Source organism: Crocodylus siamensis, chromosome 7, assembly GCF_052110815.1.
Source record: "Crocodylus siamensis isolate JL-2025a chromosome 7, ASM5211081v1, whole genome shotgun sequence".
In the NCBI taxonomy this organism is placed as follows: domain Eukaryota; kingdom Metazoa; phylum Chordata; order Crocodylia; family Crocodylidae; genus Crocodylus; species Crocodylus siamensis.
In genome coordinates this window covers 78,449,076-78,462,623 of record NC_143401.1, presented here as the reverse complement: position 1 = coordinate 78,462,623, position 13,548 = coordinate 78,449,076, and the positions used below count along the sequence as shown (strand labels likewise).

General features: G+C 42.8%; 1 protein-coding gene across 5 annotated transcripts in view; it reads right to left on the bottom strand.

Annotated features, from left to right (window-relative positions):
• The window catches only part of C7H10orf90 (chromosome 7 C10orf90 homolog), a 260,979-nt gene that overhangs the window by 44,043 nt on the left and 203,388 nt on the right, over positions 1–13,548 (bottom strand). For 3 of the 5 annotated variants that reach the window (XM_090057715.1, XM_090057716.1, XM_090057713.1), the window contains one exon: positions 1,393–1,686. In XM_090057715.1, the coding sequence (XP_089913841.1) occupies positions 1,393–1,686 (294 nt within the window). Of the gene's footprint in view, positions 1–1,392; positions 1,687–7,458; positions 7,585–13,548 lie in introns of all 5 variants that reach the window. The other 2 variants (XM_090057717.1, XM_090057714.1) reach the window with 2 other exon arrangements.

Sequence of the window (13,548 nt, the reverse complement as noted above, 5' to 3'; positions counted from 1 at the left end):
GCACTAGATCACTCTGGGGGTGGGAGGCAGCCTAGCTGGGCTGCTTTCCTGTCCCCCATGCTAGATCGTGCCATAGCATGTACATTGCCTACATAGTGATGTAGTACAGGGGACAGAGAAGCAGCCCAGCTGGGCTCCCTCCCACCCCCAGCACAATGTAGCACGGGAAAGCAACCCAGCTGGGCTGCCTTCCACCCCGGTGCAATCTAGCACAGGGGACCGGGAAGCTGCCCAGCTGGGCTGCCTCACCACCCCCTACTGGATCTTGCCCTGGGGATGGGAAGTCAGCCCAGCTTCAGTCAGACTGACTTCCCATCCCCAGCCCAAGGTTGAAATGTTTCGACTTTCAAAAAGTTTTGGCCAGCCTCATTTTGTTTCAAGGCTATTTCGACATGCTTTGTTTCATTCCAATTTTGCTGTTTCAACCTCAAAATTGGTCAAAATAGTGTCAAAATGAAACAGCCAGCGAAATTTCACTGGCAGTTTCATTTCAGTGCTTTTTTTACTTGTTTCGAGCTTGAAACAGTGAAATCAAAATGAAACAGAGAGCTTCAAAACAGCCTCAAAACAAAATGAGACAAGTCAAAATGTTTCAAAATTTTGCAACATTTCAAGTTTCAAAGCTCAAGCTGGGCTTGCCTGCAGGGAAACAGAAACTAAAGTAAGAAGCAGGGGGGAAGGGACGGGGAAGGGAGGGAAGGAGTGCTCTGATTATTGACTGTGTAGCTGGCCAGTGACTGTCATCCTTTCCTAAAGCCCTTTCCAATCCCAGTGCTCTGGGGGAGGGATGGAAAAACTGCATAAAAGGCAGCATTGTTTGAACCGCTATGCTTTCTGCCTTGGTGTCAGTTGAGTGAGGGTGCACCTTAACATACACATAGTGTCACCCACCCATGTCACGAGTTTTGCCTGTCAGCAGCTAGGGGTGCAGGGCCCCAGAACCCCCCTGCACCTATCTCCTTGACAGCTGTCAGGCTTCATGGCCACAGCAGGGCCTAGCAGGCCTGCAGTTTCCACCCTACTGTGCCCCAAGACAGACAGTCCCACAAGCACCCATGTCACAAATTTTCCCTGTCAGCAGCCAGAAGTGCAGTGACCCAGAACCTGGAAGCCCCTGCACCTATCTCCTTGACAGCTGGCAGGCTTTGTGGCAAAGGAATGTGTGTGTATATAAAAAGCTCAATTCTATTTTTTGTTTCTGGTGTTCCTAGACCACAACAATAAATATATACAAATTGATTATGTGAAATGACTTCTCACTAAATGACCATCAAAAAGGGGGCAAACATAGACTACAGTAGTTTTACCTTATTCCAGATATATCTTTGAGTCTGATCTCATTTCACCATTTAAAGCATATTCCAAATAGCCAAGGCAGGATTCGCAGCTTACCTTTGGAGAACTGATTTTTTCTGTGGAGATCATTTTCTTCTAGAACAAGTTTTGGTAAAGCCTTTATATCATACACACAATTAAATACAGGGATCTTTGGTTTTGGAAACCACTGTGGTTGAATCTCTTTGGACTTAGAGATAGCTTTGGATGGCGTTCTCACTTTCAAAGAACCACTGGCATCAGCTGTGAATTCTTTCATGGGTTCTCGTTCTAGGAGAAAAGCAGGAGCAGTTGTACTAAATGTATTTGTATTGCAATGTTTCCTGTTGCTTCCAGAGAAGGTTTGTATTCCTGTTAAAAATAAAATAAAATAAAATGCAAAACATACATGGCAAATAAAAAACCCATTTGACAATGAAGGCTGATAAAAATGTTTTTTCCAGAGGTTTTTTTAAATGTAATTAGCTACTTCAGATGTATTATTTCAGTAAATTAATAATTTGTTCTTCATCATTAATGATTATTATTTATTTAAAATGTATTAATATATCTGAACACCTTTGTAACATGGATTTTTTTGCCACTGCTACTGAAGAGCAGTTCAGGATCATCAGCTTCTTACTCCCCTGTTCCCTAAATTGATTTTTTATCATGTCTTCCTTATTTCTGATAAAACAGCATGGAATTCTGAATTTAAAAATTTATAACCAGTACAAATACCAATGCTTTTTTACTACTGTTGTCTGGACTGTTTGGAATGCTCTGTTATCTATGAATCATAAGGAACATTTTAATTAAGAAAAAAAAGTATCACAAAAGCTGCTTTCCATAAAAGGTACAGTATCAATCTAAATCACACAGGACTTTTGGGATGGGTCAACATAAGATGAATCCAAAACATAATTGCTGTTTGTGCCACCAAGGCAGTGCTAGATTGGCAACAAGTGGTCAATGCAGTGGTTGAACAGTGTGTCATAGTAAGTTCAAGACTGTAGTAGTGGCTACAATGAGCAGGGATCCTGGTTTTCTCTGATAAAAATAATCCCCAATTTTCAGAATTAAAAAAACAAACCTAAAATACACATTTTCTGTGATTAAAATGAAACACTACTATTATATAGTTATAAATATAGTAGTATTTCATATTGATAATGAAAAAAATGTGGATTTTGGGTTACTTTTTCTAATCTGAAAATTGGGGAAGTTTTTTTATCAGAGAAAACCAGAACCCCCAACAATGAAGTTCAAGATGGTTGACAAAAGCAAAGAAGTGAGGGATTTGAGACCAGTGATAATCGCTCCAGCATGACCTCATAATACCAAGCTGTGGAAATACAGGCATTAAAGAAATAATGCTATGTTCTATCCCTATGCAGAGCTGCAGAAGGAACTGGTAACAAAGGGTTCAACCTGCATAACATGTAGTTTTCCCTTCAACTTAGAAATGGCTTTTTCCAAAAGATCATAGCATAACTCTGCAGCAGCATTAGTCAAATATTTGATTTATAGAATACAACAATACGTTCTGCCTTTACAGAATATGAAGGATGATCCAAGGGTCTTATAATTCAAGACAAGCAATGTGTATGCCAAAACACTGTATAGAATACCAGCATGGATCTCATGGCTGAACAAGTACGTTTTTGGGAGAGAATTCAAAAAGAAGAGATGGGATGCTGCAAGTCAACAAAGGAATTCCAAACAGGAGCCTCATAGAAAAAAAGGCAACATCACAGAGAGACAAGGATACAAAATGGTATAGTTGGGTGAGATTTACTGTCTGCTAACACTGGGGCAACTGCATTGTCATGCATCCAACAGTTTCCAGTTTACTGATTTGCATACATTGCTTGCAGATGGTCCACAGCAGGAGACTGACCCAAGACCTGAAAATCTGATAGGGAGGGAAGGGACCTGCTGAAATATAATGTTCAGAGTATAAGTTAGAGCACCCCTGAGGCACAGAGAAGTTCACCCTTTGGGTTTCTATGCATGTTCCATAAACAGAAACAGTTTCTAGTTTTACATGGTGTTCCTTTCTCTCAAACGCATTTGATTTGGTTTCTCTGCCAGTCTTTGCTGGGAGCATGTGTGAGCATGCATACACACAAGCAGAGGGTGCTGGAGACAAATGGAACAAAAGGGTTGTCATAAAAATAAAAAATGCGTTACCATTGGCATTTTTCTGAGATCCTAGGGTTCCTCTACAAAGTTCAAAGGGGAAGAGAGTGGGTACGAAAAGGAATAGGGTTTGATTTAATTAAAAAAAAAAAAAGGAACCAAAGGTAAACAAAAAACCACTTGGAAAGAAGGTAGGAAAAAGTGAGGACTGCTTAGTCAAATACTACTCCATGTAAGCTCTGCAGGAAGGTGTTTTCCTCAGTAGTTGTTGAAATGCAACAATTTAAATATCATAAAACAGCCCATTCTCCATGCTCATTTGACTCATGGTGGAGTTTCCTAATTAAATCAAACTGGGAAATGAACACCTTGTTGTTGTCTAAGCTTTAAAGCAATCAGGTTAATAACAGGACCAATTTGGTAAATCTGTTCTCCTAACCCCCTCAAGAATTAGCCTACTAGTTGAAGAGATGCACTCAAGCCTGGCCACTCCCAACAAAAACCAGACAGGCTCAGAAAATGAAGAAAAATGTCCTCAAAATAGATGTCAATTAATTAAGCAAACTTATGCAGATGCAAATAATGTAGAGAGAAAAGAAAAAGACAAAGATGCTTAAAGCTGAGATTCCAGTCTCCCTTTTTATATTCTGGGTACATTTTCAGTGCATTGTGTGTGGGGATTAGGAATGTTACTCTCATTAAGACTATCTGAAGTTGTATATCTAAATCCTCAAGCAAGAAACAAGAAATTTATATGCCCCGCTAGGAAGGACTAGAATTGCAATGGGATGACTGAAGAGATATGTTTTTTCTATTATCCCAGCTGAAGAAAGACTTTAAAACTAATGAGCAAAGACATGACAGTGTAATACTTTGGGAGACAAGCATAATGTGAATGTGATGTGTGTAACAGCAGGTGAAACCAGGGGGGCAGCCTGCATATGCCTGTTAATTTGGACTGAAACTCAGGAAACCTCAAAGGCTGGGGGGCAAGGGGAAAATGAAGAGGACATTTGAGGCTAGAAAAAAGCGAAGAGAAAGGCATGTGCACATGGACCCTGGTCAGCCCTACACAGAGGAGGAGTACGCAGTGGAGTTGGAGTTCTCATTGGCTCAGTCAGCCAGGACTGGACTGAAGGAGCTGGACTCAGACTTGGGGGCAGCTGCAGACTGCTGTATGAGCACTCTAGGGATAAAGTCTTGTTTGGGGACACCTGTGCAGGTGTATGTGCATTTGTGTGGGAAATAAAGTTTGGTTCATAATTTGAGGTGCCCTTTTTTTTTTTTTTTTTGCACAGGGGGAGTGGAAATCCTGCAAGATTTATATCTTATGCTTTTTGCTTTAGCTTAGATTCCAGAGCAGAAATTGTCAGAAGACGTGGGAAGACTTTATACAATATATACATGTGTGCCTCCAAATGGAGCCTTGTATAATATGTAATTTATTTAGAATGTCTTGAGATTTTTAAAATATTATGTAACTAGATTCAATGGCTGCAAGTAAAATGTTTCTTCCATTTTGAAATACTTTGTGGGCTTGAGAAAAAAAGAGAAATTGTGGTTCCCTCTAATTAAAATGGGCCAACTGTCAGAACTGGTAACATTTCTCCAAACATATGAAACTTCAAATTGCTGCCTCTGGGGTATGTGATTCTGTCAGGGTTTGAGCTACTGAGCACCATCATTTTCCACCAATAAGGGAGCTTAGCACCTTGCTTGACTGGGCCATTACAGAAATTAGCAGGTGGTCTATAAAGCAGAGCCTCTCTATGGTGTAATTGTCTGATCTTGGTGATGACACACAGAGAAGCAACCCTATACATCTTCTCTCTGATCTTATCTTGCCAAGTTTACTTGCTGATCATTAATAATTCATGACTCTGTACAGCTGTTAAAATGAACTTTGATCAATTTCAAAGAGTTATTTTATCATGAATTGTCAAAAATGCAAGATAAAGTAATAGGAAGTAGGTTATATAAAAGTCTGAAAAGTCTGAAAACGACCTTCTTCTAGAATGGATTAAACCCTGTTTTTCCAGAAATATGCATAATCTACTTCATGGACGTGAGAAGGTGCAAAGCCCACGGAGTATAGCAGAACTTAGTAGGACATTTGAACCCGTAAAGGGGTGTCAAGACCAAGCCATTCTTTTAGGTCCCTTTCAATATTTATACATCTCACAAGTTACCAAAAGTATATCTCAACTATCTAATTTTATTCATAGCCTTGAAACAAGGCTAATAGTAGTACTGTAAGTGGCAAATGAAAGGGAGCATTTGAGAGGCAAAACAATCTAGTGAGTGGAGCACTAGATTAAACGTTAGGGAACTTCAGTTCTCTCTAACTTGCTGCATGGAATGGTCTTGGACAAAACATTTCAAATCTTTGCACCACTGTTCCCCCTGCTATTGTGTATCTAGCTTGTCAGTTTTGAGCATGCCAACATTACTGGACCATGCCAGAGATGCTGCCATGAAACATATCCTGCCAACTTGCCCTTACTCCACCTGTATTTATTTTTATTTATATGATTTGTTTGTCACCCTTATGAACAAAGGCTCAGAGCATCTTAGAGCAGGAGAAGCAGACCTGCTTAAGAGGGAAAATAGAATAAATAAAAGAAGACATTTAGGGCCTTATAGGTCAAAACCAGGACTTAAAATTGTGCCTAAAAAGCTATGGAGAGCCCATCCAGATGCTGGAATACTGGAGTTATGTGCTCCTGGTGACCCACCCCTTCAGAAGCTGAGATGCCATGGTCTGTACTAGCTGTAGCCTCTGGCCCTTTTTCAAGGACAGCCCCAAGTATAGCACATTATAGTATTCTAGTCTTGAGGTTATGAAGGCATGGATGATAGTGGCCAGATCAGGTTCTGAAAGAAAATATTGCAGCCCTCTCAGTAGAAAGCTGGTGAAAGGTGCTCCTAGCCACAGCTGCCAACTGAAGATCCAGGTGCAGCAGAGGATCCAGCAGCACCCCAATGCTATGGACCTGAGGGACAAGGGAAGCCTGAATCCCATCAGCGATAGGTGTCCCAGTCCCCACAAGTCAAGTTTGCTTTGTTTGGATTCAGTTTCAGTTGGTTCACTTGCATTCAGTTCCCAGCTGCAGTCTAACTCTGGGAAAGGACTGAAACTGCAGAGGCAGGGTAAGAAGAAAAGAGGAGAGAGCTGAATATCATCAACATACTGATGGTACTGCACTCCAAATCTCCACATAACCTCACCCAGTGGCCTCATATACATTGAAGAGGAAGTGAGACAAGATAGAGCTCTGGGGGACCCCACAGATCCCAAGGGGATGACAATCACTTGGCCGCCACCACCCTCTGGCACCACCCTGCTAGAAAGAGAAGAACCCATTTACATCCATCTCATGAATACCCACCAGATCATGTAAATACTTTATCAGCACCACATGGTCAACTATATCAAACTTTGCTGAATGACCGAGTAAGATCAGCAAGGCAAAATTTCCCCTGTTGATCTCCAGCTGAAGGATCATCAACTAAGTTTACAAGCACAGATTCTGTTCCATATCCAAGATGAAAGCCTTACTGACAAGGGTCCAGAAAAATAATGGCATCCAGATATGCCAAAAAGAAGGAGTTGGAGACACGGCAATAACAAGATGCGGAGTCAGTATCAAGTGATGGCTTCTTGAGCAGAGCCAGACAATCAGAGGTGTAAGAGTGTCCAGTACCCTGTCCTCCCAAGGGAGGGACTGATAATCCTTGCCAGCAGTAGCTCCAGTCTTTCCTGGTTGGCTTTTACAAGCCGGAACAGGCATGGGTCCAGTTCACAGCTCTTGCCCTCATCCCTCCAAACACATTCTCTGCATCAATGGGTAGTAGCAATTTTAAATGATCCATAATAAGAGAACAAGACCACATGAACGAAACACTAAGAAAATCTCATGCAGCGGCTTTCTAGTATGTAACTGGACCATCCATGGCCCCTGTTCCAAAGGGAAGATACTGGCACTGGGGAAACCAGCTTACCTGGATGCAGAGCTGGCCAACCACCCCCACCAACAGCTGAAGTGGGGACCCTGTCTGGGAAAGGAGGTGATTCCCAGGCAAATGCTGAGGCACGGTTCAGGAGCTGGCAATGATTGGTCCAGGAACCTGGAAGGCAGGAACAAATATGTGCCAATTCTTTCTCCCCTGAGAGGGGAGTCATGCAGGCAGTTTCAGATGACAGCACAGTCCATGCAGAGGCATGGAGCAGAGCTGGGAGCACTGGGGGCCTAGAACAGGACTGAACACCAGAGAAGCTGGGAGGAGAGGCAGCACAGTGAGTTCTGATGACAGGCCAGCTAAGCATGGCTGAATTAGGAGCCAAGGCTGGGCTTGGGAAAGTGGAAGCCCAATCTGGAACCCCTCAGAAGATTGCTCAGAGAGAGGATCTGTTTACCTGTTACGAATTCAGAATCAATTGAGTAAAGAAATACAGGCAACCCCTGCTTAGCACCCCTAATTGGTTCAGAAAAAAAGCATTAAGTGGAACCATGTTAAGCAAAACCCATTTCCCTATAAAAAATTATGTAAATAAATATAATTGATTCTGCCGCCCCCTCCCTGCCTGCCCACCAGCCGTTCCAGCACCACGTGCCAGCCTGGGCCCCACACTCCTGTTACCCCGCCAGCCTTGGCCCTAGGCACTGGCCTGGGCCCTGTGCTCCTGCCACCCTGCTGGCCCAGGCTGGGGGCCAGCCCAGGCTTTATGCTCACACCCCCTGACTGTCTTGGCCCCAGCTGCTGGCCTGGGAACCATGTTCACATACCCCAACCACCCCAGCACCAGTCACTGGCCCAACGCTCACCCCTTCTTACCAATGCCACTGCTCCTCCCTACCCACACGCCAACCACTCTAGCACCACGTGCTGGAGCAGACTCCATGCTCCTAGCCCAGCTGCTGGCCCTGGACCTGGACACTGGCTCAGGCTTTGCGCTCAAGCCACATACCCCTTCTCACTGCCACTGCCGCTCCTCCCTGCCCACACACCCACCAGCCAGCTAGCTGCTCCAGCACCACATGCTGGAGTGGACCCTGTACTCCTGCCACCCTGCCCTGGGCCCCACTGGCTGCCACTCACCTCTTCATTTGATGCTGCCACTGCTGCTTCTCCCTACCCCCATGCTCAGTGTTATAATGAAACTCACTAAGTGCTAAGTGGATTCAGGCAGGGGTTGCTTGTACCTGCATGTCAGACTGATTGTAACCCAGGCTGGCTGACTGAAGGAAAAGTCCAGTCTTTACAGTCCTTTGAGCAAGGGGTCAATTGACTGAGAGTGGACTTGCTCCTCAGAGAGATTTGGGTGAGTTCCAATTGATGATGGACCATTACTCTGAGAATGGAGTGATTTACATAAGGACTGATGGAGGGCTGAGGGCTCCTCTGAGGATGGACTGATTTATATAAGGACCAAGGGGTGACAGAGAATTCCTCCAAAGAAGGAGTGATTGACATAAGGACTGATTGGTGACTGATAATCCCTCTAAGGGAGAAATATACCTGTGAGGTTACAATGACCGTCCAGTGTGCAAGTCTGGACAAGGTGGATTCAATGCACTCAAGGAACAAAGGAACTGGACATGTTGGTATGAAAGAGATAGATACCAACCCAGTAAGGTGTGGTGAGGACAGGATATAGGGGAGGTGGAGCCCTGTGGAACAGGTCTCACCAAACTAATGTCTCCATATGGCCCAGACTGACTGCTGACCTCCTGATTCTTGTTAATTTCTCTTTAACATCAAGGTGTGGCAGGAAATTGAAGTGGAGGATAGGGAATGGGACTGGAGTGGACAGGAGCCTATCAGATGCATTTGCTTATGTGTTTCATGCCCAGGGCTGGTCTTAGGCTCTTCATCTGGGGTGTGATCTTGGAAGGAGCAATGCAATTTCCTTTTGGCATGAAGTATTCCTGCAGCAGGAGCATAGGTGAGATGTGTTTTTACAGTCATGCTCCATGGCACAGTCTGATGCAGTGTAGGCATGTTATTAACATGCAGCTTTTCAGGGCAGTGACTTTCTTAGTGTGTATACATATAGTTCTGAGCACAATAGGGCCCAGAGTTTGATTCCATCCTCTAGGCATTACTATAATGCAAATAATAAAAGGGCATTGGAGAAGCTCTGAGGACAGCTTGCACAGCCACTCTCTGAGATATTACCTTGCATATTACAGATAATTGCAACATCTGGATGTGAGGGAGAGAAGGAGAAAACAGAAGCACTCTCATGTTGGTTTTTTTTATATAGAATCCTAAATGCACTGAAACAAATGGGTTTTCAAAAAAAGTTTAAGGACTCCCTGTGATACTTTATATCTTTATCTGGACCTCTAATGGAAATGCATTAAAAGTGTTCACAAAAAAATCTCATTTACTTTTTAACATGGACCCAACCATGGATCTGAAAAACAATGGAGCTGGGTCAGATCCTCAGCTGTTATATCAGTGCAGCTTCATCAAGGTCACTGGAGCACTGCCAATTCAAACTAGCTAAGAAGTAGTCACAACATTATATATGGGGGAAGTGGCACAGAATCACAAAAAAGTAGGGCGGAAAAGGACCTGAAAAAGAGGTCAGCTAATCGAATCCCCTGCTTAAAGCAAGATCATCTTTATCTAAACCATCCTAGACAAGTGTTTGCCTAACCCATTCTTAAATCTTCATGAACTTTTCTTGCTTAAGTACCAGGCGTCATATCTGAAAATATCAGAAATACTCTGACTTGCCACAGGTAAGGCAGGAGAGCAAGGACAGTGTTAGTTAGATGATTATGGTCAGGAGAAATTGTTAAAATATGCCCAAAAGATCCAAGGAAGAGGACAATTCCCTCTTCTCCCACCTGCCACTTCAGAGGAAGGCAAAAACATTCACTGTCCATGCAAATCTGGCTGTGAGATATAATTCTTTCCTGATTCCAAATGTGGTGTTTGGTTGGACCCTAGGCAGAGGACCAAGACTCTCTATCCAGGAACTTCTGGGTTCTTTAAGTCCTAGCAAAAGCATCAGCACATCCTACTCAAAATTCCCAACTTTGACTATAGCCAACACTTAATGCTTCTGAGGAAGGTGAAAAAACATTCAAACATCTGTAGCAATAGAGGGGAAAATATCTCTTTCCAGCCCCATTGTGGAAACCAGCAATTCCCAGAAGAATGGGAAAAACCAAACACTCTCCACTCTGCAATGTAACTTGGGGACTCTAAACACGACTCCATGCATCAGACACTCTAACTGAAGGGCCAAAACTCCTCTTTCTATCATCTTATCCCTTCTGTAAACTTAACCCAGCTCCTTTAATCTTTCATAACCAAGCTGATTTTGGAGCTCTGCTTCATTCTCCTCAGCTGAGCATGATCCTCTCCAATTTTCACCTGCTCTGGACTCTGTACTATGCGTAATGGGTTTCTTGGGCTTAGAACTATTGCTCTTCAATAGATTTTTTTCTGATAGCTATTCTAAATTAGATTTAGATCTAGATTTTTTTCTGATATCTATTCTAAACCTACTTTACTGTAATTATTCTAAGTGTATGTTATGCATTGTACTCTCCACAGCAAAGGAGAAAAAGGTGCCCCCCTCTTCTTTATGGCAGCTCTTCAGATATTTTAGGACTACCACCATGTTCCCCAGCAAGCACCTTTTCTGCAACCTTAATTCTCTCAGCCTCTTAGTACTCTCAACCTCTCCTTGTATGGCTTGCCTTCCAATCCTTTATTTCTGTCATCTGCCTTTGGACCTTCTCTAACTTTCCCATATTCTTTTCAAAATACAGAGGTCAGAACTGCACACAATATTCTGGCTGAGACCTAACTAGCACCAAGTAGAGCGGTGGTATCACTTCCCATGTCTCACACCTAATATTCCTATTGATGAAGCCCAAAACTACACTTGCCTTTTTTGCAAAGCTGCACCACACTGCTGGCTCATGTTCAGTCATATCTGTGATCTACCAAAACCCCACCATCCAGCCAGTTATTACCCATTATGTGTGTGTTCTTTTGATTATTCTTCCCCTGGTGTAGTATCTTGTGCTTATATGTTTTTTTAAATACCACTGGCTGATTTGGGTAAGAGTTAAAGTATCTCAGAGCAATAACAAAATTACTATAGGCTTGCATCCCATATTTTTATTTTGTAAAGAATGATTTTACTCTATATTGCTTATGTTTTGAGAAATAGAAAAATATGACCTTAGTACCATTGAAAAAGAAATAGAAAAAAAATATCATTAGCGCTCTCTATATCTACAGACATTTCTCAGTTTTTAGAGCAAAAGTAGATCAGCAAAATTGTATTTGTAAAATAGTATTTAGAAGATTTACAAAAGACTTGTCCCTGTTGGATCCAATGCTGCAATTGGAACCACGTGAACAGAAACCCTCTAATTTCAGTGCACTGCTGAAACAGCACGCTCCATCTATACAGACCGTATTATGAGAATAGAGCTATACCTTCATAGGAAGGTGAAAACAAACCCATAATGCAACTAATCATCTGTATAATGCTGTGAATAATGATAAGCACCTCTATTATGACTTTCAATTTATCTCAAAACACTTTAAAAACAATTAATGAAGCTTTGCATTTGGTGATAGGTGAAGGAATTACGGTGAATATTCATTTAAAACTGTACCTATTACCTAACAACACTGAAGTTTAGGACAGGAGATGAAGCCCTGCTGTAGCCAAACACCGTTTAGCTTGAGAGATTTAATGGAGTACGAAAATAATTTGGAATAACTGCATCAACTTGACGAAAAATATTTCTGTCTGACAGCTACCAGAGGTCACCTTATGTCTCAAATCATGAGATTTGACTCATTATCCTCATAGAGCAGCTTTCTTTGCACAGCTCAAGAATATTCTACTAGCCAGGAACTAATCCACCAACATAAATTGATGCAATCTCCATCAATATAAACCCAAAAAAATCACAAGCTGGTGTAAAATTAGTCCCTCTTATTTGTCTACATTGTTTTTCTTTAATATTAAGCCAGAACCAAAAGATGACCAGTTCAGTTTTCACTAACATTGTCATAATTGTGAATACCTTAACAAGCCCCTGGTAATTATTATTTTTTGCAAGGTAATAAATTGTAGAACCATACCTCAGACCATTATTATTTCCTTTGGGATGTCTTTTTGATCATGCTGTAGCAAAGCAATATCTTTTACCAACCATTTGTTTCCATGGAACTGGTCCTTAGGTTGAGTGAGTCTCTGTTAACATTTTTTTAAAGAAATGTTATGAAAATGGTTAAGAAAATTATTAAAACTGCCAATGTGAGGCGTTTTCATAACACATTTTAATATATTACGTTAGACATCTATGTTCACATTGCAACAAGGTCTTAGGAGAAGCTGCCACTCTCTCATGGTGACTCAGAAGGCACTTTGATATAACAAATACTAGCCAATTGCCTGCCACTGCCACCACCCACTGTCTTGTGCTGCCACTGCTCCACATCTGCCCTGCACCAACCGTCCCCCCTCCCACTGCCCCATATTGGGCCCTGCAACCCCAACCTCTCCCCCATACTGCTCCACATCCAGCCCTATGCCCAGAGGTGAATTAATGTGTAGGGGGGGCCCTGGGCAAGCACAAAATTGGAGGCCCCCTCCCCCCATGGAAGCTGGGCTGGGGGGGCAGGGCCTCTTCCCCTCATGGTGCTGGCAAAGGAGGCTGAGGGGACTCTGCTGGGCTGGGGAGCACATGCCTCTCTCTTCTCCCTGCTTCTTGCCCTTCTGTCCCACTATGGCCAAACATACATGCACACAAGCAGGCATGCACACAGATGGGTGCACATTACTTTCACTCACTCTCTGAACATGAACACACAGACACAAAACACTCTCCCTGCCATGAACACAGACACATGCACGTACACTCACACACGCATACACACAGATGGGCGCGCACTATATTCACTCTCCGCACATGGTCACACAGACACAAACACACTCTCCCTTCTGCAATGAACAGACACATGCACACACACACAGACAGGCGTGCACTCTCACTCACTCTGCACATGGACAACACATGCATGCACACTCATGCATGCATGTAG